The sequence below is a fragment of the Halichoerus grypus genome, chromosome 7 (assembly GCF_964656455.1).
Source record: "Halichoerus grypus chromosome 7, mHalGry1.hap1.1, whole genome shotgun sequence".
In the NCBI taxonomy this organism is placed as follows: Eukaryota; Metazoa; Chordata; class Mammalia; order Carnivora; family Phocidae; genus Halichoerus; species Halichoerus grypus.
In genome coordinates, this window is record NC_135718.1 from 123,513,896 (window position 1) to 123,541,384 (window position 27,489).

General features: G+C 41.3%; 1 protein-coding gene across 5 annotated transcripts in view; it reads left to right on the forward strand.

The window, feature by feature from the left end:
• The first annotated feature begins 13,012 nt into the window (after positions 1–13,012).
• The window catches only part of CFHR5 (complement factor H related 5), a 39,172-nt gene continuing 24,695 nt past the window's right edge, over positions 13,013–27,489 (forward strand). The window contains exons 1-6 of one of the 5 annotated variants that reach the window (XM_078078227.1): positions 13,013–13,172; positions 15,882–16,079; positions 17,205–17,381; positions 23,911–24,081; positions 25,609–25,791; positions 25,911–26,090. In XM_078078227.1, coding sequence (XP_077934353.1) covers positions 13,115–13,172; positions 15,882–16,079; positions 17,205–17,381; positions 23,911–24,081; positions 25,609–25,791; positions 25,911–26,090 — 967 coding nt within the window. In that variant the 5' untranslated portion in view covers positions 13,013–13,114. The remainder of the gene's footprint in view (positions 13,173–15,881; positions 16,080–17,204; positions 17,382–23,910; positions 24,082–25,608; positions 25,792–25,910; positions 26,091–27,489) is intronic. The other 4 variants (XM_078078228.1, XM_078078229.1, XM_036109075.2 and 1 more) reach the window with 4 other exon arrangements.

The window sequence follows — 27,489 nt, forward strand, 5'->3', positions numbered from 1 at the left end:
CTCTACCACAAAAGCAGCTTCAGTGTTATTTGCCTTGCTGAGCACTGAGCAATGGACTCGTGTTCAGTAACAAAACTGGTGACCAAGAAGGGACTCTGAGTCCTCTCTGGACACCTGTCTATGGTTCACTGCCCCTTGCTTGCCCAGGATTCTGTGAAAGGGTCCAGAGCTGCCTGGACCATTGATCCAGGGAGGTGTCTAGGGATTCCCGCATGGTGGGATTGTGTCACCCTTCCGCTTTTTAGTTTCATTTTTGTGGTGGAAAAACAGGACTTGATTTGGAAAAAGTCTGTTGTTGAATACTTCATGTGTGACAGCACAGGGCAAGTTTTTCTTCTCCTTGATCCTCTTCTAGGGGCCAACTTGATAGAGCTCCACAAGGAAGCTTTGACTTCTGAAAGGAAGCCTTTGTTGGGGGAAACCCTGACATCAAGGAAGAGTTAGGGACCCTACCCATAGAAGTTCTCTTGTTTTCTTGTTTCTTGAATTTTTGATAATGTGCATCTAGTTTTGCTTGCATTGTATTAGGCAATATCTTGATTAGGATAAAGGAAGTAAATTAAAACCAAAGCATGGGTAATAGTAATTTGATCTCTTCATGCAGCCCTTTGGTATGCATACTTAAAAACTGGGCAGCTAGTAGTTATGATCCCATGAAAAACAAGATGATATTTTTCTGTAATATTGCTTGGCCACAATGCTCCCTGGACTTAGGAGAAATATGACCTGAAAATGGGCCTTTGGATTATAATACTATTCTCCAGTTAGAATTGTTCTGTAAAAGAGAGGAGAAACGAGATGGATGACATTCTGTATGTACTATCTTTCATGCTGTTATAGCAGAACAAGCTGGTACAGAAGAAACTATATGGTCCAACAGGGGGATAAACCCCCAAAGGTTTTACCAGAGTCTAATGAGTGACAGGATGACCCCTCAACTAATATAGCTGAATTTACCAAAGGCTCCAGTTTGACCTCCATAGGGAGGTGCAGCAGGGCCTTCAGCTGCGCAAACCTCAGAGCCATGGGCTCTAGGGTCCCAGGCTCATAGGAATCAGAACAAAAAGGAATAGTCTCTCCTTCTCATACCCAACAGGGCAGGGAGCAAAATTTGGCCCGGGAGCCACTCAAATTCAGGCAGGGCAATTCCCTTTAAGGCAAGTGCCCATTGGGGAAACAAATAATGGTGATCAACCGACTGAAATGATTTGGGTACATTCCCTTTTTCTCTATTTCCAACTTGCTTAATTGGAAAAATAATACGCCAACATATAGAGATGACCCCAAAGGAATGGAAAACTTGTTCTCCCCAATTTTGCCACCATAACCTCATCCGGGCAAATGTACACAGTTTACTCACCACTCTCCTTATGTCAGAAGAGTGGAGAATGATGTTAGAAGAAGCTGATAAGCTCCAGGCTGACGCTCCAGGCAATTTGATAAGGGCTGCAGCTGCCATGGTGGTGCTGGCAGCTGACCCCAACTGAGATGCAAATGACGGGGGGAATTATGCTGGTGTCCTAGATATTCAAAAGAAACGACAGAGTTTGGAAGGGGCCATAGAGATGTCTATGTCACAACTGGGTGAAATTGCCTTTAAGGTCTTTAATGGCGGAGATCACAAACAGGAGAAAAAGGAGCAATGCAAGATGAAACACGTGACCTTGCTTGCTACTGCCCTCACACAGGAAAGACAAAGAAGAGGTAACAGACCCAAGGTAAGAATTCCTGGCAAGCAGAATCAGAAGGGGCACACTACAATAGGGCCTTGGCAATGTGCCTATTGTAAACAAGAAAGCCATTGGAAAAAAGAATTGCCCCTAGATTAAATAAAGCTCCTGGGGAAAAAGGGGAGCAAGATCTCGTTACTCTTGAAGTGTCCCAGCCTACTGAGACTGATCAAGAGTGATGAAGCCCTCACTCTATTACAACCCACAGGCTCCATTAACCTTTCTCACAAGGAGCCCCGGCACAATTGAAAGTGGGAAAATGGATGACTGAGTTTTTAATTGACATAGGCACCACCTACTCTGTATTAAATACTTGCTTAATAAAATTATCCTCCATGAAAGTAACAGGAGTATCAGGAGAACCTTTGCAAAGACTGTTCTTCCAACCCCTAGGTTGTCAAATTGGAAAAACTTCCTTGAAACATAGTTTTTTGTATATGCCTGAGTGCCCCAGTCCACTCTTCAGAAGGGACTTGTGGAATAAGCTCAATACTCAAGTCACTTTTTTGTCTGGGCAAATAGATACCAAAGTACTACCAGAGAAACTTGTGCATTCCAGGAAATATTACAATAAGGAGAGGAAGAGCTGAAGGACTCGTCAGAAGAGTCTACAAAAGGTAAACCCCAACATTTGGACAGATGGGAGGACTGGATGGGCAAAAACCGTAGCACCTATGCAGGTGAGGTTTTGTCCTAAGGCAAGGATTCCAAACCTAAAATTGTGTTCCCTAAGGGAATATCTTAAATGAGGTTTGCAGCCTCTGGTGATTGCCTTTTTGGAACAGGACTAATTCAGTCCTGCCACTCACCTCCAACACTCCAATCTTGCTGGTTCAGAAGACTGCACAAAAGAATATCAATTTGTCCAAGACCTCAGAGCAATTAAACAAATAATGGAATATGGTCTCCTGGTGGTACCTAATCCTTATACCTTGCTTATCACCTTGTGTGGAGATTTTCACTGGTTCACTGTGCTCAACTTAAAGTATGTGTTTCTCTGCATGCCTCTAAGTCCAGAATCTCAAGAACTATTTGCCTCTGAATGGGAAGACTTGAACACTAAGGTTAAGCAGCAATATTGCTGGACTGTACTCCCCCAAAGATTTAAGAATGCCCTATTGTTGGTGAGGTTCCGGCTAAAGATCTTAGAGAACTTCAGCTCACAGAGGGTGCCTTGCTTCAATATGTGGATGACATTTTGATAGCCAGTAAGACCAGAGACTAAAGACTATTTTGACTCAGAAATTTCTAGCTGAGATCATATGTATATGATCTCACTGATATGAGGAATTCTTAATCTCAGGAAACAAACTGAGGGTTGCTGGAGTGGTGGGGGGTGGGAGGGATGGGGTGGCTGGGTGATAGACATTGGGGAGGGTATGTGCTATGGTGAGCGCTGTGAATTGTATAAGACTGATGAATCACAGACCTGTACCTCTGAAACAAATAATACATTATATGTTAAAAAAAAAAAAAGGAAGATAGTAGGAAGAGAGAAATGAAGGGGGGGATATCGGAGGGGGAGATGAACCTTGAGAGACTCTGGACTCTGAGAAACAAACTGAGGGTTCTAGAAGGGAGGGGGTGGGGGGATGGGTTCGCCTGGTGATGGGTATCAAAGAGGGCACGTACTGAATGGAGCACTGGGTGTTATACGCAAACAATGAATCATGGAACACTACATCAAAAACTAATGATGTATTCCAGAGTGTAATAAAAAAAAAAAAAAAAACTAATGATGTAATGTATGGTGATTAACGTAACATAATAAAATAAAATAAAAATTAAAAAAAAAAAAAGAAATTTCTAGCTGACTAGGGATGAGGTATCCAAAAAAGAGGGACAAATTTCTCAACCCTCTGTGAAATACTTGCTGTTTGAATGGTCTCAGAGGCAAAGAAGTTTCCTCCCTAATAGGGAAGAGGCATTAGCCAGGGTTGTGGTACCCACTACCTAGAGGCAACTGTGGAGATTGGCAGAATTCTGCCATATCTAGAATCCCAACTTTGGATTCACAGCTAAGCCCTTCCATGAAGCCCTCAACTGAGGAAACAATAAACTCTGTAATTAGACAGGAGAATGTCACCAGGCATTCCTTGTTATTAAAAAAATTTGTTAAAGGCACCAGCATTGGGACTTCCAGATATAAGAAAGTCCTTTGACTCGTCCATTCATGAAAGACAGAGGGTGAGTCTTAGAGTGTTAACATAGACTCTTGGTAACATGAGAAGACCAGTTGCCTATGTTTCAAAAAATTGGATATAGTGACATGGGGATTCTGGGATCAGACTGGTTTTCAGGTTTATTTTCATGGATCCTCTAAGGCATTGATGTTATAGGGACTAATAAAAATGGACATGTCCATATGCATCGTACTAATTATTAGATCTGGAATGACAAAATGTGTGCACGGTGTTGTTCCAAGATGGTCAAAGAAGGAACTAATATCCGAGTTATGCAAAATGTACATGCAGAGCCAGGAATAAGAAAATACTTCCAAGTAAGTGCAAAATAATTTCATTCCTCAAGCCCCAAACTGTACCCCTAAGACCAGCAGGAAGTAGCCAGAGTGGTCATCATCCCATTCCCTCAAGACTGGGGAATGATCTAATGATAGAGGGGACTAAAACCAATATGCTGAGTTAAAAAATGCTTGGCTGTTCTACTCTAGGGAAACTCTGGTTAACCTGATTGATCTATGAGCTTGTTTTGCAAAAGTTGACTGACCACCAGCAAGACTAGCTGAGACTGGAGCAAACCAGGAAGAATTCTTGCAGTTGCACAGAAGGGACCAAGACTGAGTGAAACTAACTTCTGTTATGACATACTCTGAGATACCCCCCAGTTGTCATGCTTACCCTGCTATTTCATGAACATGTGTCCCATGAAAAGACGGGATTCCTGAATTCCCATACTCAGAAAGGAGCACACCTCCCTTTTCCCATATAACCAATCAGCATATTCCATTCAACCTACATACCCTGTCATCCTGACCCCCTATCCTTAAATACACTCAACTTAAACCCTTTGGGGAGGCAGATTTGAGAAATTTTCTCCCATCTTCTTGCTTGGCACCCTGCAATAAAACCCTTTTTCTCTACCACAAAACCAACATCAGTGTTTGGCTTGCTGTACATTGAGCAATGGGCCCTTGTCCAATAACAAAAAGGATAGTGTAGTGAAGACAGTATCTCTGGTCCCCCGTGAAAATGTAAGATGTTTCCAGTCTCAGACCCCCTAAGCTATTTCATCAGGCAGGTACTACTGGAATGTGACTTTTCCAGGATTACGAAGCAACAAAGTTCAAGATGACAAAGGTCCCTTTGGGTGGCAACCTCTTATGACAAACCCCTGGCATTACTGGACAGAGTGCTGCTTATAACCTTATATAACCAGTCTATTCAACTGACCACCAAGGTGTACCCTCTGAATGGTAGAGACAAACAGAATATTCTTGTTGGTCACAAAGTCAAGCTCTCAGGACGTAGAGTAAGATGAAAGGAAACACTTCATCTGGTTTTTACAAAGGGAGCCCACAGCAAAGTTTGTCCAAACAGACACCAGTCTGGGGAGAACTGTGAACCCACCAGTCTATGAGCCCAACTTGAACAGCAGGCTGATAGAGCCCATGCCTGCATTCTTTCCCCATAGTAATTCCTATTTATGACAGATGACACAAAGATAAGGGAAAACAGTGACCACCTCAGGGAGGAAATGATCAGTCTAACCAAGACTATTCTACCAAATTTACTAGATTTGCCAAATCCAAGCAACTGATTCCACAAATATTTTCTCCAGCTGATCTAAATTTAGAAAGAGAGAGAAAAAGGACTCTCACCACTTGCAGGTACATTAGACCCCCCCGCCCCAGGCAGAGAGCTAGGGGCTGATGTGGCAAAAATTCCTACCTACTTCCTGCTTTTGTCAGGTGTCTCAGGATCTCTCAGCTGCAGTTGTGTTCAGCCAGGGAAGTTTATCCTGCCGATTACACCAAGTGTTGTGGAGGCAAAATATTTCTATACTCTTCAACATTCTTCTAGCTGGCCTAAGAATTAAATTGACATAAGATAGATTAACAGGAGAAAAAAGCAAAATTTATTTCCTGCTTTCTGGAGACAAAGGGGGGCAATCTGGGTGTCTTTCTTGCACTGTTTCTTACATAACTTTAATACAAAATTATTAATATGCCAAAGTGGCACATTTTGGGTGGCCTGCCTTGGCCCTCACATGTGCATTTGGGTTGGTTAGGGCTTGGAATAAAGAGGATGCCATGGAACCCCAAGAGACTACTCTTGAGACCTGGATTCTCCATACATTGCAGGTTCTAGGTCTCTGGCTTTCCAAATCTACATGGCCAACAAATGTGCAGTATGTGCCCCAATAGCTGAACTTGGCAGCCAATGACCTTCAGGCATGTGGAGCTGGGCTGGTCCATAATTACTGGCAGAGCTTCCAGGATGAAGGGAGCTCACCCCCGAAATCCTTCTGAGGTATCACCTTTAAACTTGAAACAGTCCCCATTTGACTGCCTGCCTGCCGGATGGGGTCCTGGACTTCTCTAGCAATCAAGACTCCCAGGTCTCTCTTATTAAAGGATACTCCAATCAGACTGCCCAGCCTCACCCTGGCAAGGTATCCAGTTTCCCCAAGTCTTACCTTTGGAGGAAATAGGTGCATTTATGAAGGTTAGGGTTTAGGATTAGGGAGATGTCTTTGACCCACAAAAGGTCACCATTCCAGGTTCCTGTCTACCCTGACCTTCACAGCCAACACATATGCTGTATGCACCACATCTTGTGGCCATGGGCCCTCCAGCTCAAGATGGTCCCCAACCACCTACATAGCCTCTTGGGTAGAGAGATCCCTTCCCTGAAAATCTTTCTTACGTGACAGCTTTAAATGGGTGAGAGGCAGTCCTTACTTGGACGGGCTGCCTAATGAGGTCGCAAATCTTTTCCTGAAATCAAGCCTCTGAGGTGTCTTATTGGAGGATGCCCTGGCCATTCTGCCCAGCAATACCCTGCCCAGTCCAACTTCTTCCTGATCTGCCTTCAGGGGAAATAAGTGCATTTGTTTAGGTTAGGGCTTGAAACAAGGCAGGTGACTTGTAACCCCAACAGCCTGATCCTGTAACAGATCTTTGGCTACCCTGGCCTGTGCATACTGCACATGCACAGAATATACCTGTAAGCTGGCCTTGGGCAAACCTGGCTCTCCAGCCAGGCCACCACCCACCTCCATAGCCTCTGACATGGAGAGAGCCCACCTTCTGAAAAATGCTCTGAAGCGGCAGCTGCAAATGGGCAACAGTCAGTCCCCATGTGGACCTGCTGCCTGATGGGGTCCACGGCTGTTTTATGAATCAATACTCCCAGGTGTCTCCTAATGGAAGATACCTTGTCCTACATACCCTGCCCATTCCTGGCAAAGCAGTTGGAAAATGTCCAGTTCTGTCTTCAGGGGGAGTATTATATGATGGATGATGAGTAGCCTTACAATTAACCTGACACCTTGCACCACCGCGTCCACACCTGTGACATGGCCTCTCCTGACACTTGCCCTGTCCCAGGTTCCTGGCTAACCTGACCTCTCATCTCGGCCCGTGCGTGTATAGTAAGTACCACTTCAGCCTCGTGGGGTTGCTGGGGCCCTGCAGCCAAACCCCTGCATAGGTTTAGTGTGGATGGGACCAGCCCCAAACATCACCGTGATGTAGCAGGTACAACCTGGGGGCAGTCCGTCCACATTTGAACTTGCTGCCTGAGTGGGTCCAGGGCTTTTCCTTCCCACAAGGCTCTCAAGAGCCTCTTATTAGATAATACCTGGAAAGAGCTCCTGGCCCTGTACAACCAACCACAGCAGTCCAGTAACCTCGAGCTCTGCCTCAGAGGGGATAGTGCCTGTGGGGAAAGATAGGGATTGCAAGTACCCATACATCTTGTCCCTAAGAGCCACTCCTCTAATCCAGCCTCCCAAGACCAGCGCTCTGTTCCAGGTCCCTGGCTACCCTGAACACTGCTACACATGCAGTTCATCCCCGGGACAGCTGGGAACCTCCAAGGAATGGAAGTTGTCCCGGACACCAATACCTGCATAGGCTACAGTGTGGAGTGTGCCCACCACCAAATATCACCCCGGGGGCTGCAGCGGCAAATTGGCCACTAACAGTCTCCATTTGGACTTCCTGCCTGAAGGGGTCCTGGGCTTCTTCAGCAACCAGGATTCCAGGTGTCTCTTACTAGATAATACCCCATTGAGAAAACCCAGCCCCGCCCAGACAAGGCAGACCGGTATCCTCCAGCTCTGTCTTCAAAGGAAGCCTGTGTATTTGCATAGGTTACAGTTTGATTGAGGCACATGCCTTTTGTCCACACCATCCTATTCCTTGACATGGCCTACCTGGATCCATACCCTTCTGCAGGTTCCTGGCTACCTTGAACTTCTTTGACCATGCAGGGGCTGTTCATGCTGTTCATAGCCTGAGGCAGCTGGGCCCCTCCAGGCTAATGGGGCAGGGCCCAGCCCCTAAATCACCTGGAGGCAGAAGCCACAAATTGGCCACTGTCAGTCTTGATTTGAACTTGCTGACTGTAAGGGTTCCAGGGTTTGTCATCAAGCAGGACTCCCAGGTATCTCTTATTAGATGACAGATACCCAAGCTGGCCTGCTCAGCGTTGCCCTAAGAAAGGAGGGCGGTATCCTCCAGATTTACTTGCAGGGGGAATATGCCCTAGGCAGATGTCATGGACACCCTAGAGTTCATTCTTGAAACCAGGCCTCTCCAGACACTTGTCCTGCTGCGGGTCCCCGGCTTCCCTGACTTGTGCAGTATGCACTCGGGTAGTCAGTTTGGGGGCAGCATAGGTCCTCCAGCCGGGGCCAGTATCCAACCACCTGCAGAGCCTCCAGGACAAAGGAGCCCAACCCTGACAATCTTTCTAAGGCAGCAGCTTTAAATTGATAATGGCCCCCATTTGGATTGGCTGCCTGGTGGGGTACTTGGCTTCTCCAACAATCAAGGCTCCCAAGTGTCTCTTATTGGAGGGTGTACTGGCCATCAGGCATAGCCCAGGCAAGGCCAACCAGATTTCCCCAGCTCTGCCTTCCAGGGCAATGTGCACATTTGGGTAGGTTAAATCTTGGAAACAGGTAGATGCCAGGTACTTCTGATAGCCTGCTCTTGTGCTTCAACAGTGGGGGGCACCAAACCCACCTCCCGAAAATTGCTCTGTAACAGCCATGGAGAAGGGCAACAGTCAGTCCTCACGTTGACTTACTGCATGCTGAAGTCCTGGGCTTCTGCGTCCATCAAAGTTCCCAGGAGTCTCTTATTGCAGGATACCCCTACCATCCCATTGATCTAGCCCTGCAAGGGAGTCCAGACTATTCAAAGTCTGCCTTCACCTGGAATATGCACGTTTGTATCCCAATCACTACCTGAAAATCGGAAATCACTCTGAGCTGCTGAAATGAGCGACGGTCAATCCCATGCGGCCTTACTGTCCTGAGGTCTGGGCTTCTGCATCAATCACCCTTCCCAGGTGTCTCTTATTGGGGGAAACTCCAGATTTCTCAAGGACTGCCTTCAGTGAGAATATGCACAATTCTGTAGGGTAGGGCTTGGAATTAGGCAGATGCTTTGTAACTTCAAGAGCCTGCTCCCCTGACCTGGCACCTCCAGATGCTTACCCTGTTCCAGGTCCCTGGCTCCCCTGACCTACACCCCCATGCAGGCACATGCATATCCTGTAAGCCAATCTTGGGCAGACCCAGCCCTCAAAGCCTGTGAAACCCTGGCTAGGCCCTCACCACTTACATAGCGTCCCGCGAGAAGGGAGCCTACCTTAGGAAAATCGCTTCTAGTTGACCCCTACTAATGGGAGATGGTCCCCATGTGGACGTGCTTCTGGATGGGGTCTTGAGCTTCTTTAGGAACCAGGACCCCCTGATGTCTCCAAATGGAAGATACCCCGTCCTGCGGGCCTGGTCCCTCCCCAGCGAGGCTGTTGAAAATCCTCCAGTTCCGCTCTGTTCCAGATCCCAGGCCAAATTAACCTGGGAGACCCGCGCATGCGCTGTTGGCACACTACAGTTGGCCTTGGGCTGCAGGGGGCACTCCAGGCCTGTGGAACTCCAGCCGGAACCCAGGCACCTGAATGACCTCAGGGTGGAGGGAGCCCCACCCCCTGAAAATCTGTCTGAGGCAGCAGCTTAAAACAGTCCGCATTGCTTCCATTTGCATTGGCTTCCTGATGGGGTATCAGGCTGCTCTAGCCATCAGGGCTCATCAGGTGTTTCTTATTGGAGGATCCTTGGGTCATCTAGCCTAGCCTTGCCCAGGCAAGGCCAACCTTATTTCTGCAGCTCCGCCTTCAGGGGGAATATATGCATTTGTGGAGGCTAAGCCTTGGAATTAGATGGATGCCAGGTTCCCTAATAGCCCCCTCCTGAGACCCGCCACACCTGCCATCGCCCATGTCAGGGTCCCTTACCGCCCTGACCTGCAATGTCAGCCAACCCTTGGCTTTTGGGGCCCTCAGAGGCCTGTGGAGCTCAAGCCAGTCCTCAAATACCCACTAGCTGCCAGCGTGGGGAGAGCCTGAAATTCTTTCTGAGGCTTCAGCTTTAACTGCTGACTGTTCGTTCCCATTGGAAGCGGCTGCCCAATGGCTTCTCCAGCAATTAAGGATCCCAGGTGTCTCTTATTACTGGGTTCCTCGACCACCCCTTCTTGCCCCACTGAGGCAGGGCAGTGCAGATTCTTCCAGCTCTGCCTTCAGGGAGAATATGTGCCTTTTTGTCTGTTAAGCCTTGGTATCGGGCAGATGCCAGGTATCCCAGTTGCCCCCTCCTGTGACCCAGCCTCAGCCAACATCGCCCAGTTCCAGGTCCCTGGTTACCCTGGCTACTTGGACTTGCATGGCCTGTGCTTGAGTGGTCCATATTCTGTTAGGTGGCTTCTGGCTGTCGGGGCCCTCTCTTCCTGTGGAGGTCAGGCGGGTCCCGAAACACCTGCTGGCCTGCAGGGTGGAGACAGCCACCCCTCTAAAATCATCCTGCGGCTCCAGCTTAAACTAGAGACAATGAGTCCCCATTTGGACTAGCTGCCTGATGGGCTATTTGGCTTCTCTAGCAACCAGGGCTCCCAAGGGGGTCTCTTACTGGAGGAAGCATGACCTCTATATGGTCCATGCAGGGCAAGGCAATCCAGACTACTTTAGCTATGCCTTCAGAGGGAATATTTACATTTGCATAGGTTGGGGCTTAGAATTAGGCAGATTCTTTGTACCCCAAGAGCATGCTCCTGGAACTTGGGATCTCTGGACGCTTGCCTTCTTTTCCAGGTCCCTGACTACCCTCACCTGGGAGGCCTGCACATGGGCAGTATGTACCCTAAAAGCTGGCTTTGGGCAGACCCTGCCCTCTAAGCCTGTGGAATTCAGGCCTCCACTACCAGCATCACCCCTGGTGTGGAGGGAGCCCACCTTTTGAAAATCGCTCTGAGCCAATAGGTGCGAAAGGGCAACAGGCAGTCAGCATGCAGACTTACTGCCTGCCAGGCTCTAGGGCTTCTGTAGGAATCAGGACTCCCCTGTGTCTCCATACGGCAGATACCCTGTCCTGCCAGGCAGGCCATTTCCTAGTAAGGCAGTTGAAAAACCTCCAGCTCTTCTTTTGGGGAGGATGGTCCATAATGTGTAGGTAGGCCTTGTTCATTAGGCTGATACCCCGTACCCCCACTAGCTCTCCCCTGTGATGCGCCTCGCCCACCATTGCCTGTTGCAGGTCTCCTTCCGGCCTCAACTTCCAGGCCTGCTCATGTGTACTTGTATCCTGTCACCCGGCCTTGGGCTGCAGGGGCACCCCAATGACCTCAGTGCCCTCCAAGTAGAAGGAGCCCACCCACGGAAAGTCTTTCTGAGACACCAGCTCTAACCTGACAACAGTGTCCCCATTTGGACTGGCTGTCTGATGGGGTCCTGATGTTCATCAGCAACCAGGGGCCCCCAGGTATCTGAGAGTGCCCTGGTCAGCGCTCCTGGCCCCACTCTGCCCAAACAGTCCTGATGCCCCCAGCTCTGCCCCTAATGGGAATATGCACATTTGTGTTGGTTAAGCCTTGGAGTTAGTCAACCCATAATGGGTCAGAGGTTATGCTTAAACACATCGACCCACTAAACATCCTACCTTTTGTCTCTGAAACTGTTATGTGGGTTAGGAAATGCTTTCAATGTTCAGGGAGTGTACAAGTCTGCTCCACATATAACCAGGGACTAGCAGCTCACAGGGCCCTCTCTGATTTCTCTGGGCACAGTTGTTCTATGTCCAGTGACTTCTGGACCACCAGCAGTAAGTATTATCTTAGTGGGGCCCTTTTTGCCTTTTTCCTCCAAATTTCCCTGTTAAATTTCCAGCTAGCCTGCCATTTTGTTACTTGCCCCAACAGTATTATGTAGACATTAGCCTTCCTGGATTGTTTCCCACTATAATCTCTATTGTATTCAACAGTGTCATTGGGTGTGGATGTTTTCCAAGATCTGCTACAAAGTCATCCTGCCCGAGAAGGGCAGCAAAGCCACCAGTCACAAGGCCTGCCTGCCCATCTGAGTCAAACGTGTGAGCCACAGAAGGATGGGAGTAGCCACTCTTTTTTTAGTGAGACTTATGGAGATTTTCTTTAATAAACACTTCTCAACAGTATGCTCTTTGGCCAATTTACAGAAACTATAAATGGTTATTTTTTTTAATAATTTTGTCCAGTTTTATTTCTGCCTTTTGGAAAGGGAATCTACCACACTCCTGTCCTAGCCATTCTTGCCAGTCCCACCTAAAGGAGTTTGAAATATACTTTGTTCAAAAATTTCAGGAAGCGTTATTTGACAAAATTATTCTTGACTACATTTAAAAAAATATCTACAAATGTATAACAATTATTAAGAGGGAGCCTGATTCCTAGTGCCAGTTTGAAGAGGAATTTATAATAACTAAAGATGGACATGACATTAGAATGACCTACACTTGGTTGCCTTCTGAAATGCTGACCTCATGGCTAGCAAGAAGAGAGGCAAGGGAGGGCTTCATTTCCCCTCCTCCGAGGTCCATTTCTGAGTGCTTCAAACTTAGAAACTTTGTAACTGCAGCAAGCAAGTTGCCCAGCTATTTAGAGTCTTGATGTGAAAGCAGAATAAGACATTATTTAGTTTTTTCACACTACCCTGTGTGAACTTTGATATTTACCGAAAGTATTTCACTACACCAGCTTCCTGGCACTGAATGCACTGAAATTCAAAAGTCATGCGTATCACCCCAAATGAAAGCAAGATTTGGAGCAACACCACCATTGTTGGACCATTTCTAAGTATCTGTGCTTGGGAGAATCTAGCATGCTGCTTTTAATTAATGCCATTCTAATCTTCTGGATTTCTACTGTTGGGATGCAAGGTAAGTTGAAAACACGAAAGCAGACCTGAATATTTAGTTCCTCTCTCATATGTGTGTGTTGGGTGTGTATTAGTGTGTATGTTTTAAAATGAATAAATAGGTAAGAACATTTTAAATAAAGGCTTATAATTTAATCTATTTTATCAAAATGTTTTCTAATATGAAATTAAGAGAAAATACAATGAAATTATTTTCTCTGTCCGTGTGAATAGCCACCAAATACAACATTTGGAGAGGAATTACAGGATGAAAAAGCTGCATATAATAAAGTCAAAAGGGTCAAGTACCAGTGTAATTCTCCATAAACTCTGCAATGCCACTGGCCAGAAAAAGCATCCCAAGAAAATCTGGACACCTTCAAAATATTTGCGTTTTCATAGATTTGTTAATTTAAGATTTAAATATTATTAAACCAGGGAATTCCTTTTTCAATCTAATTATCATTCAACAAAGGGGAATCTCCTTTAGTAAAACAGTGCAGTATATACTAATTTTTGTGTGTAATAAGCCAGTGAAATGTCAGTGAGTTATCTTTTTTTTTTTTTTTTTTGGTTGTTACTTGCTTTTCTGAGCTCTTCAGCAAATGTTAAAAGTGAAAAGAAATTGTCCATCCTTTATTAAAACTATAAACCACATCTTACAATATTTTAAAAACTGTCTCATCTTATTTCATGTTGAAATAAAAATCATCATATCCAAATAATTGCAAATGAAACCTCTAACAAGATCCAAGACCGCTGATTAGACCACATGTGGAAGTGGAGTTTCAGTCCTACCTTTTATTGTTTGATTTCCAGAAGGGATTTATTTTGCTATTGTGTTGCTTGCTAATTTTTGCATATAATGGACGTTCTTTGGGAAAAGTTTCTCTTTAATCCTAACTTAAGAGAAAAATAGGAACATTAAAAATGCTTTACTTTTAAGAGGCACCCTCATAAAAGTTATAAAACCTTATTTCTATAGACTGGAAACTCCTTTTGTTTGTTACTACTTTTAACATTGAGATAGACTCACAGGAGAGCAATTAGCTGATGGGGGTAAAAGTACAACAGGCATTGCTTAATTAAAAATTAAAAATTAAATTAAAATTAATTAAAAATACCAAATTCTCTGATTAGACTGTACAACAGCCTCACTGAAGAACTGTATGAATAGGTGTATTTGATTTTTTTTTTACCTGTGTGTCTGATAAATATTGTTTTAAACATCTGTTAGTGATGGCATTAAGAGAAGATTTCTAAATGGGCAAAAAGCAGGGAAAAGAAGTGTAAAATATGAGAATAATATGTAGAATTTTTACAACCCAGAACCCAGAAAAAGATATTCAAACTTCAAACTAGTCTCCGGAGAACCTTCAGTGAAGCTCTATCCAGAATTTGTGTCGCTGTTAAATGGCTTCTAATTTTGTGTTGCAGTTAGGCTGAGGTGCATGTTGAGGTGCTCTGGTCCCAGAGCAAAAGCAGCGCGTTAAAGTCACGCTTATATAAGAACCCTGCATACGTTCCATAGTGAAATACTGATCGAGCACTGTATTATGCTGCATGTTGCAGCAAAGAAGCTCAAAAGAAAATGAGAACTCTGTGCCTCACTACAGCTTGGAGTGTCCTTGGAGGAAAGCAAAACGTGTCAATAAGTAAATAGATTGCAAGACTATGTGTGTCTATGTAGATACGTGTGATATATGTGTGTATATATATGAGGGTGTGTCTCGATTTCACTGGAAATGTAGTCATGAGCTTTTATCAGAATGTAGAGACAGCAGACATCATCTCCTACTTTTGGAGGGGGTGACTGGCTAAGGGAGGTCTGCCAAGAGACGTTAACTTTCAGAACTATCACATCGCTGTGCGCACAATGAATATTTTTGCTAAATGTTGCAGAATGAGTGTTGAAGGATAGGTAGGAGGGGGACGATTGGAGAATGGAAGGGACGTTATTCTGGATAGCAAAGTATACATAGGTAGAAATGCATGGAAATCAAACGCTGTAATTTGAGGGGAGCGCAAAGCATGTCTGGAAAAAGAATTATAGGAGGTGTGACTGTCAATGTTTAATGGCGGGTCTTTTCCTCCGCCTCGTATCAAATTGTAAACAGATAAGTAACCCCAGGTTTCGCAGGTTAAAAAGCACAGGAATCACTAGTGTGAAATATTGTGCCACACGGAAAGTCACCTCTAGACAAATGCAAAAGAGAGTTTCCCGCGGTAACTGGTTGGTGAGCTGAGTTTCTGGAAGTTGTTTTCTTTATTCACATAAGGAGAAAACAAAACTGCTTCATCCTCCCAGCACCAGGAAAAACCAGACAGCACAGAGACTGAATCAGAGTAGAAAAGGGAAAGGCCCGGGGAGCGCACACGACTCTGTCCCTGCCTGCCAGCTCGCGGTGTGGACCCGTGACCGGCTCCCCTCGGCCGCCGCTCGTAGATCGCTGTGTGGGATTTTCTTCTCGAAGTTACTGCGGAAGAGAGTTTATTCCACGTGACTCCAAACATAAAGTTCATGTTCATTGACAACGGACTTTTCAATTACTCTTGTACTCTTAATTAGAGACCGTTTTGTGTTCTCGACTGATTAGAACACCGGAAGGCATGTAAGGTAGAGGAACTTGAGCTGGATGAAAGAAAAAAAAAAATCAAAGAGATGATTAAAAGATGACTTAATGATTCACTAATGTAGGTTAATTCTTCAGTTTTGTTTTATTTTTCCCAGCGTTTTCCTATTGTGGTTTTCCAAAAATAAACCACGGAATTATATATGGTAAAGAGTACGATGAGGAGTCTTCCCTAATTACTGTTGGGGAAATTTATTATTATTCTTGTGAATATAATTTTACATCTCCTTCACGATCCTTTTGGACTCGCATAATCTGCACAGAAGAAGGATGGTCACCAACACCCCAGTGTCTCAGTGAGTAAATGCCCTGATCAGTAGATGTGGATGCATCATTCAGTAAATAGAGATGTACCAGATGTGACGTCAGGCCCTTGGCAGGCGATCACAGGGATCAGGACTAGCCAGCGAAGATGAGAAATGTAGTCCTTTCTTGAGAAGCCCTTTATGAAAACCAAATGAAGAATAAATATGTGAACTTTCTCGTGTTACTTAGAAGTGCTTTACATATTTTAATTTTAAACTGATGATTTATGTATTTGACTATTAATATGTATTCCCTAATATTTGTTTGGTATTAGCCTGGGCATATTTTTCCTTTAAAACAAATCTTTTTACATACACATTCTGTTTTGAAACTTACCATTCTCTTGAGTATTGAAAAGATTGTGTAAGTGTAAATATTTTCACTTTCATATTTTCCATAAAACACGTCTTTTGTTCTTACAGTGATATCTATATTAATCCTTAAGTGAATGTGATGAGCAGACTCAAGAGAGAATAGGTATATTAAGCAAAAAAGCAATGGGGGGTGCCTGGGTGGCTCAGTTGGTTAAGTATCCGATGCTTGATTTTGGCTCAGATCATGATCTTAGGGTCATGAGCTCAAGCGCCGGGCTGGGCTCTGTGCTCATCGAGAAGTCTGCTTGTCCCTCTCCCTCTGCCCACCCCACCCCCCACTCTCTCTCTGTGTATCTCAAATAAATGAATAAAATCTAAAAAAAAAGAAAAAAACAATGGCAGGCAGAAAATATGAGCCAACAAAGGAGACAGTAGTGGTCTTTCTCCTTCTGTAAGAAACATTTATGAGAATTAAGAGAGAAATGGATATATTAAAATCTAATTTTGTACCTAGAAAAGTTTATAAAAATCAAATATTTTTTGTAAAAACCATAGAACAGAATGAAATGTTAATTTACTTCTGTAAATTAAATATCTTCTTCTAAATTACTTCTGTAAGTAATATCATATATATAGTAGCATGATCAGAATTCTTTAGAAATTTTGTTTTTCATACCTGATTTCAGTTTTGAAAGTTTGCCATTCTTCTTAAAATATTGTAAAAAGGAAATTTGGGTGTTTGTTTTTTGTTTTTTTTTTTACCACTTCCATCTTGTACATTAAACAATTTTTGGTTCTTAGGACTGTGTTTCTTTCCTTCTGTGGAAAATGGTCATTCTGCATCTTCAGGACAAACACACCTGGAAGGTGACACTGTACAAATTATCTGTGATGTCGGCTACAGCCTTCCTGGTAATAGTGACACCATTTCATGTTTGGAAGATGGCTGGTCTTCTCCTCCCAAATGCAGCTCCACCAGTAAGTAAAATGCTGTCCTTTCACATCCTGACATGTGATGTGATTTTTTTAAAAAATATATCTATTGTCAGGGGCTAAATGTAGGTTTCACCACTGGCTTTTATCATTATGCATTTGTTTTTCAGTTCCAGTTGAGTCTGATAGATATACAAATAGCATAGTTTGCCTGCCTACATGAATCTGGTGCATGCAATAAATAGAAATATTAGAAGGCAGTCCCCTTATGTTAAAGGAACACCCACTTATTGCTTACATGAAAATTATCAGGTTAGTTGGAAATCAACTTTATTTAAAACTGGAGTATTAAACTGAAAATAGACTATTTAAGTGAACGTAAGTCCAATCCTAGTTAAAATGTCTTATGAATAAGACAGTTTTTTATAGTTATTTTATGTGTGTATATTAAATTCATGGGCTTAATTCAATAAACCATCAGTTTCTATGTTTAAAATATTTTGTACCTGTGAGCATTATGCTTATTTGTCAGTGGCTTTGGAAAACAACTCCTTAAGAAACTGTATAATATGAAGGCATCTCCCAGACCTGGGTGAACACTTGCAATTCTTCATCTTTACAACTCTCTGGCAATCATTCTTAAGATAGTTCATGGAATTCCAGCCTATGCTTGCACAGCTTAGTACTCAACCAAAGACTCAAGAACACTCTTCAGAAAACTTCTCTAGCTCTTTCTCCTCATAATACCCTCTCTCTGTTACTCTGCCTTGTAAATTCCAGCCATTCTAGCCACCATGGTCTCCAATACTGTGATCTTGCTCTTCTCAGTTCAGGAAGACCCCTGGACTCTGCATAGCTTCCCCCCACCCCTTGCCCCCACAACACAGTCTGGAAAGTGCTCTCCTAGTAGAAAGCTGAAACAGTCATAGACTGTGCTTTTGGGTTTGGGTGCCCCCCCCCGCCTTTTTTTATCATCACAGACTTGCACTGTATAGTTTCCAGTCTTTTAGAGATATGTTTTATATGGTCTTCTAATGTTTTTTCTGATAGGAGGGTATGCTGATACCAGCTAATCTATCTTATCAGGAAATGAAGTCTAATGATATGCTTTTTTAAAAAAATGTTATTCCAGAACTTCATTATTTAAATTTAAACTTCTAGAAAATAGAGTCTTTTTAAAGCAGCTTGAATTAAAATACTCAGTTACCAGTTAGGCCACAATCTCTTTCAATTACAAGGGGCTTATAAGTGACTAATACTTACAGAAAAATAACAAAAGAACACATTTATTGACTTCCTACCTGAAATGTCCAGTGGTTGAACAGGGTTCATGATTTATAAGGCTTCAGTTATGGTATAAACATTTCATTGTCATCTCCATCTCGAGAACCATCTCTCTTCATTTTGTGGGATAATGGCAATTGTCAGCCCAACAATTGTATTTTAGAGGCCTGACAACTCAGTTTGACCAGTAGTAACCCACACAAGCTGGCTCTGAGTACATTTTGTGAGACTTCATTAGCCTCTGAAAAATTCTGTGTATCCAAGGTTAGGTGTTGGATCAAGAACACCATGGAAAGTCAATAACATTTCAGGCAACTGGATTCCAACATGGGTTCTGAGAAAAATCACCTCTGTGTCCATGAGTAAATGATCACCTATTTGAGCTAAGGTTACTGATCCACAAAATTAGTTATGTTAAACTCTCTAGGTAACAATGATTAAAACATAACAATTTTTCTTTAAATCCCTGAATTGTTTCCATGTGTGGTGGAAGCTCTTATTTTCTACCAACTGTGTTATATTTATGGACAAATATTTAGTGAGAAATGGCTTTTAACAAGAATTAGAGTGACAAAGGAAGAAATAAAGACTGGATAACGAAATGGTGGAGAGAGATTCAGAAAGATGAAAAAATAGGAGTACAGAAAAAGAATAGAGAAAAATAAATATCTAGAACAAGAGTTCTAAACTTTTTCAGAAGCTTGCACACCTTTTGTTCCCCAAAATAAGCTGCGGGAATGCTGATAAAATCATTAATCACTTCATTAAATCAATCATGATATACATATGCTTTTAAATTTTGTGGCAGTGTTAACATTGTAAATCACACGTTTTAAAAAAATATATTGACTTTACTCTTAATGCTACAGTCATAAGAAGTCATCCATATTATTCATATTTAAGCAACTTCATGTCTTTAGGAAAGTAATATGCAAGTAAATTAAATTTTAAATTTTAGTAATTCTATCAGAAGGATGTTGCCACTGACTTGTCCTTTTAGATGATTTTAAAATGTGTACTTAACCTTTAAAAATTTGATCTATTTAAATAATGAAATAATGTGATAAACTACAGCTAATCACAAAAACAAATCTGACATTCACCAATATGAAAATGAGATTTAAAAAATTCCATAAATTTTAAAACAGGCAAAATTATTCTATGGTGTTTGCAGTAAAGAGTGTTAGTGGTTAGACAGGTCATGAGGAACTTCGAACATGTGAGTCATAATTCTGTTGTTTTAGCTGGATGGCAGTTACAGAGGTGTGCTTATTTTGTGAAAACTTACTGAACTTCTGATTTTTATACTCGTCTACATGCATTTTATGCTTTAATAAGTTCATTACCACCCATTATTAGGAGACAGTTCCTATGAGGTTTTCACATTTCTGCATGGTCCAGGCTTTCTGAACGAAGAGTGCTAGCAAACTTGGCCAGAAAATGATTCGCAAACAAGTCTTGGACGTTAGAGTATATGCCCCTCAAGTGAGATTGAGAGACATCTTTCTGGAGCCATTTGCTTACGTTTCAGAGGAGTAAAAACCTTCCTCTCTCTCCCCACAAATTTGTCTCTGTTCCAGAGCAAAGGTCTCCTTCCCTTTCTCTCCTGTGGGGAGGATGGGCCAATGGGCCAGCTACCCTGTAAAAGCTCCAAGTCTCTTACTTCAGAGGTTCCTTTCCTATGGTGCAGCACAGCCTGAGCACAGCGATCACCTCGGGCTGTCACTGCATCTGATTAGTTGGCGTCTGACAGATTAGGGACTGGAGCTCAGAGAACTGGCAATATAGCTCTTTGTGAGTAATAACCTATTTCGTCTCTGATCTAGAGAACTAACGTTTCCTGTAAGGAGGATACATTTCCATATGCATGTACATATACACACACACACATCAGGCACTTACTATACCACCAATAGAATATATGATATACTATACATGGTAGATATATACATAGACATATATATATTTATATGGTGAATACTTATGTATATTTAAAAATAGTATAACTTATTTAGGAGTTGATGTATAAGGAAAATGTGCATAAAATCATTTTTTACTAAATTATTCATAATAAAATTTCCTAAAAGATCACTTATCCACTAGTACATAATGATTAAAGGTTTTTGTCCGCTTGTTGTGTGGTTGGGATAACATTAGAAATAAGACCCTGATTTTTAATACGCCTTTGAGTCTTATGATATGCCAGTATTCGCGAATGCCAGAAACAAAGGTAAGGGCATATGGTTTAAACTCAGTGACAAGTTGGACTGTGAATGCCACGATGGATCTAAGACAGAGATGGAAGTACCACAGGTTCCATAAGATGTGGTGAAGATGGTAAGTCCTTTTTCTTCTAGGAAATAAAAAGCAATTCTGAATGTATTTCTTTTTAGTAGACTCCACTGAAAGATGTTTCCTAATGAACAATCATCAAAATTTAAGGTGACTCCACATAGCTTTAAGAGACCAATGTTAAATATTGATTTAATAACAGATCTTTGAAAAGCACTTAGCTCATCCAAAATAAGGTTGTTTATATGCCACATGCATTGTAATATTTACGACCAAGATGAACGCTGTTTTGAAGGTACCTCGAATTCAAACTGCCAAATAATTCAAAACGAGGCAAACATTACCCAAGTTATAGTCTGCTATGCATGCTACAGCAACTTTAGATATTTTACTCCTTGATTTTCATCCTTTTCCTTGTCATTTGATTATAAACTCAAAATTTATGGTCAAGACTTGGGGCGCCTGGGTGGCTCAGTCGGTTAAGTGTCTGCCTTCAGCTCAGGTCATGGTCTCGGGGTCCTGGGATCGAGTCCCACATCAGGCTCCCTGCTCAGTGGGGAGTCTGCTTCTCCCTCTCCCTTTCCCTCTGTGTGTGCTTTGTCTCTCTCAAATAAATAAAATCTTAAAAAGAAATCTATGGTCAGAGACTTGGTTTTTTGTTTATTTTAGAGCATTTTTGGGTTTCACGGCACAATTGAGAGGCAGATACAGAGATATACCCCTTGCCCCACACATGCAATATAATCTGTCCCATTATCAACTTGACTGATCAGCGCACTATATTTGTACAGTTGATGAACAATTTGACACACCATAATCACCCAAAGTCCGTAGTTTATATTACAGTTCAATCTTGGTGTGGCACAGAGTCTTTGACTTAAATGCAGGACAGAATGCCTTCAGGTCACGCCAAATCATACCCTTCCTTAAATATGGCTGTACATTTTTTCCCATATATATTAGTTTTCTCCTGCTGCTGTAACAAATTGCCACAAACCTAATTACTTAAAACAATGCAAACTTATTACCTTACAGTTCTGGAGGTCAAAAGTCCTGAAATCAAGGATGTTGAATCACAGTTCCTTCTGGAGGTCCTAGGAAAGAATTTGTTTTCTGCCTTTTACAGCTTCTCGAAGCCCTTTGCATTTCTTGGCTCACTGCCCTTCCTCATATCACTTCAATCTCTGCTTCTGTTGCTGCGACTCCTACTTTGATTCTGACGCCTCTGCTTCCTTTTGTAAGCACCCTTCTGATTACATTGGGTCCACTATCATACAAATAATTCAAAATAATCTCTCTATCTCAAGGCCTTTAACTTAATTGTATCTACAAAGTCTGTCTTGCCAAGGAAGGTAACATATTTGCAGGTTTCAGGGATTAGGACATGGACATTTTGGGGAGGCCATGGTTCTGTCTATAATACCATGTAATAACCATACTTGAATAAATCAGCTAAAGAATCCTACATCAGCCAAGATCAATTATTTTCAATAGTTTTTTTTTTTGCAATTGGATTAGAAAGGGAATATAAACAACCAAAAAAGAATTGTCATGCAAAATTACTGGGATAAAATACAGAGATACAGGGGTGCAACTTTTCATAAAACATTTCAGGGGGATATGAACAAACTGTTATTAAAGTATTAAATTGCCAATAACAATGCATAAAACTGTCTAGTTTAAATAATATTTCTGAGATTTAGTTAGAAAATATTTCATCATATTTTTGTGATATGTGCTTGATTTATTGAGAGTATTTGTCTTGAATGTCATTTATATTTTCTTTTTTTATTTTTATTTTTTTATTTTTTATTTTTTTTTTAAAGATTTTATTTATTTATTTGACAGAGAAAGACATAGCGAGAGAGGGAACACAAGCAGGGGGAGTGGGAGAGGGAGAAGCAGGTTCCCCGCAGAGCAGGGAGCCCGATGTGGGACTCGATCCCAGGACCCTGGGATCATGACCTGAGCCGAAGGCAGTCGCTTAACCAACTGAGCCACCCAGGCGTCCTATATTTTCTTTTTTTAAATAGATTTTATTTATTTATTTGAGAGAGAGAGTGGGCAGGGGGAGGGGCAGAGGGAAAGGGAGAAGCAGACTCCCCACTGAGGGGGGAGCCTGATGTGGGGCTCCATCCCAGGACTCTGAGATCATGACCTGAGCCAAAGGCAGACGCTTTACCAACTGAGCCACCCAGTTGCCCCTGTCATTTATATTTTCACATGTGAATTTCAATATCTAATTTTAAGAGATGAACCATGAGTAACAGATTAAATGAGAAAAATACACATATATATTCATATATCTATTTATATATATATATATATCCATTTTTACTTGAATCAGAAGGTATTCATAATGCATTGGTTTTTAGAAAGATATTAAAGATGTGGTTGGGTATAATGGAAAGATTCCGAACACCTAGAAGCAACTTGGCCATTTGTTTTGTAAAAAGTCCATATACTAAATACAGTTCCCCATTTGTAAAGTTAGAAATTATTTGCTTTTTAATGTTCCCTCCTACTTAAAATGTACTAGACATAATTCTTGTTTGGACCATTCCAGGTACTAACTTTTTAAACATACCTATCATTTAATTAAATATGTTGCACTTTAATTGTTACTACTTGAAAAACTGATTTTCATGTGATCTGTGAAAACTATTCATATACCGTTTTATAGACAAATGAAAGTTATTAAACTTTTATTGTTAAATAAATAAATGAAATAATTTACTTTATATGATTGCTCGGGACTTACTTATTACAGTCCTGAGGAGATTGTCATACAAAATTTTACCTTGCTGTTCAACCCTAATTTCTCTAAAGGGGCTTACACATATTTGTTGGGTGTAAATAATTAGGGGTTTTTTTGAAGGTAAGAATATAAGTGCCTCTGTGTATGAAGCCCCCTGCTATTTAATAGCATGTATTAAATTTAATATTGCAGTGATTATTTCACATATATTTATTTACTTTTATTTTATTTTCAATATAGAATGTCTTCTTCCAGTTTTAAAAGCAAATCTAGATGTTTATCCAAGAAAAGCAAAATACAATGCTGGAGATGTGTTGCAATTTTCCTGTAGAGAAAGACTCAAAAGAGTTGGACCAGATTCAGTTCAATGCTATCACTTTGGATGGTCACCTAATTTTCCAACATGCAAAGGTCAATATTTATTTTAGAACTGATGAAACAACTTATATCAATTTATATTAATGTCTATGTATTTTATTGGTCTTATATATATAATCTGACAAACTGCAAAAAAATGGCAAAGGTAGTATTTTAACTGAGAAGGAGAGGAGGTGCTGGGCTGTAGATTATTTATGTTTCCTTTATCAAGGGGTAATTCTACTTCTGTTTTGAAATGTATAATGGAATTTTATAGATCAAAATATAATTGCCAGAACGGGGAAGTGTTAGGGATTTTCCCCTAAATTCAATAAAAAATCATACTTTAAAAAATATTGTATGGGTCTTGTTATATTTTATTAAGTAATCAAGAAGTAATCAAATAAACATATGAATTATTCAATATAAACCAATGATTTGTTACTTGCTTCAGATGACATTACTTTTTAAAAATATTTGATAAAATTATTTTATGTATTTATAGATATTAATTAATAAAAACATATGTAATAAATATAATTGCATATATATATCATACCACATATTCAATAACTACTTACTTTTATATGATATCCAGATTATTGAACTACTTTAAAATCTTCAGGGCACGGGCGCCTGGGTGGCTCAGTTGGTTGGGCGACTGCCTTCGGCTCAGGTCATGATCCTGGAGTCCCTGGATCGAGTCCCGCATCGGGCTCCCTGCTCGGCGGGGAGCCTGCTTCTCCCTATGACCCTCACCCCTCTCATGTGCTCTCTCTCTCTGTCTCAAATAAATAAATAAAATCTTTAAAAAAAAAAAAAAAAAAAAAAAATCTTCAGGGCACAATTAATATCCTGGTTATAATAACCTGCAAAATATTGGGGGTTGGGGCAATCAGGATAGTTACATATAGAAAAAAATGTAAGATGGCACTAAAAATTATTGTTAATTTAAAGAAATGCAACAAGGTGTTTTGTATATGCAGGTCAATGTCCTTATTTCTTAGATAGGCATTCTGAAGAATTTAGAAGTAAAATTTTACTATGTCTATCATTTACTTTAAATTATTTTGGGGGACCTGGGTGGCTCAGTAGGTTAAGTGTCTGTTTCCATTCAGGTCATGATCCCAGGGTCCTGGGATCAAGCCTGGCATCAGACTCCCTGCTCAATGGAGAATCTGCTTCTCCCTCTGCCCCTCCCCCTGCTTGTGCCCTCTCTCTCTCTCTCTCGCTCTGCGCACTCTCTCTCTCTCAAATAAGTAAAATCTTAAATAAATAAATTACTTTGCAAAAAAAATTAAGTAAATTGGGCAAAATGTAACATTAATAAATATCTAGGTGATCGGTATATGTGTTCATTTTTCTTTAATTTGTTCAGAATTGTCTATAATAAAAAGTCAATATTTGAGAAAAAGAATAGTTAATACACTATGTACACGGTAAAAAGCAAACCTAAAAAAATTAGGAATTTAGCATAAATGTAATTTAGTTCTAGGTCAACCAAAACAGTAATTCCACATTTTGCCAGATTCATTAGACTCTTTAAGCATTATTTAAATAGTTTTTTTTTTTTAATGATAGGAAAAGTACAGTCATGTGGTCAACCTCCTCAACTCCCCAATGGTACAATAAAAGAGAGAAGGAAAGAAGAATATGGACATGGTGAGATGGTGGAATATGAGTGCCCTCCCTATTTTCTAATGACAGGGCCTAAGAAAATACAGTGCATCGATGGAGAATGGACAAATTTGCCCACTTGCGTTGGTAAATAGATGTTAATATTTAAACAGAACAGTTTAAACTTTGCACTTATATATAAATACATATATAAAACGATTTAAAATATTTTAAAAGCAAGCAGATCTTTTATTACATTTTCTTAGGACAAGTTAAAGCATGTGGCTCCCTACCTCACCTCAAGAATGGCTATGCCCGGTTCTCTATTCTTCCCTTTCAACATGGTGTTTCTGTGGAGCTGAATTGCAGAGATACACATACAATGATTGGAAATAATGTAATTACCTGTATTGATGGAACATGGACTGAACTTCCTAAGTGTGTTGGTGAGAATACATTTCTTACTTTTGTATTTGATTGTTCATAATTTTTTAAATCAATAAATATATTTAGACCAGCACATGCTGGTGCCCATAAGGTATTAAATAATTAGGATATAAGATGTTAAATTCTTTGCTCCTAATTATTTAAAAAATGAATTGTTAAAGATTTTCTTTGACCTATGTACACTGTGCAAAATTACTGAGATGCTAAGGGCTCTGTGAACCAAGAGAGTTTGGGACTTCTGCTTCAGAATAATATCAGATTGCTTTTTTCCAGTTATCTACTGTTGCATCTCATCTTCACCATGTGATGGAGCTATGCAAAACTGATTTTCCTTAGCTTCTGGATAAGCCATGTTCTTTTAAATCTCCATGCCGTTCCTCATTTGTGCCTTTGCTTTCTTCCTGAAATATCTTTCTCCATTTTTTTTAAGGATTTGAATATGTATTTCTCCAAAGAAGACATAATAAAAATTATAACAAACACATAAAAAGATTCTCAACATTATTAGTCATTAGGAAAATACAAATCAAAACCACAATGAGATATCACTTCCCGTCCACTAGGATACCTATTAGAAACCTCATAAATTTCTGGTGGGGATGTATAATGGTACAGCTGCTTTTTTTTTTCTTTTATTATGTTATGTTAATCACCATACATTATATCATTAGTTTTTGATGTAGTGTCCCATGATTCATTGTTGGTGTATAACACCCAGTGCTCCATTCAGTACGTGCCCTCTTTAATACCCATCACCAAGCTAACCCATCCCCCCACCCCCCTCCCCTCTAGAACTCTCAGTTTGTTTCTCAGAGTCCATAGTCTCTCATGGTTCATCTCCCCCTCCGATTTCCCCCCTTCATTCTTCCCTTCCTGCTATCTTCTTCTTCTTCTTCTTTTTTAACATATAATGTATTATTTGTTTCAGAGGTACAGGTCTGTGATTCATCAGTCTTACACAATTCACAGTGCTCACCATAGCACATACCCTCCCCAGTGTCTATCACCCAGCCACCCCATCCCTCCAACCTCCCCCCCCACTCCAGCAACCCTCAGTTTGTTTCCTGAGATTAAGAATTCCTCATATCAGTGAGGTCATATGATACATGTCTTTCTCTGATTGACTTACTTTGCTCAGCATAATACCTTCCAGTTCCATCCACATCGTTGCAAATGGCAAGATTTCATTCCTTTTGATGGCTCCGTATTATTCCATTGTATATATATACCACATCTTCTTTATCCATTCATCTGTCAGTGGACATCTTGGCTCTTTCCATAGTTTGGCTATTGTGGACATTGCTGCTATAAACATCGGGGTACACGTACCCCTTCGGATCCCTACATTTGTATCTTTGGGGTAAATACCCAGTAGTGCAATTGCTGGGTTGTATGGTA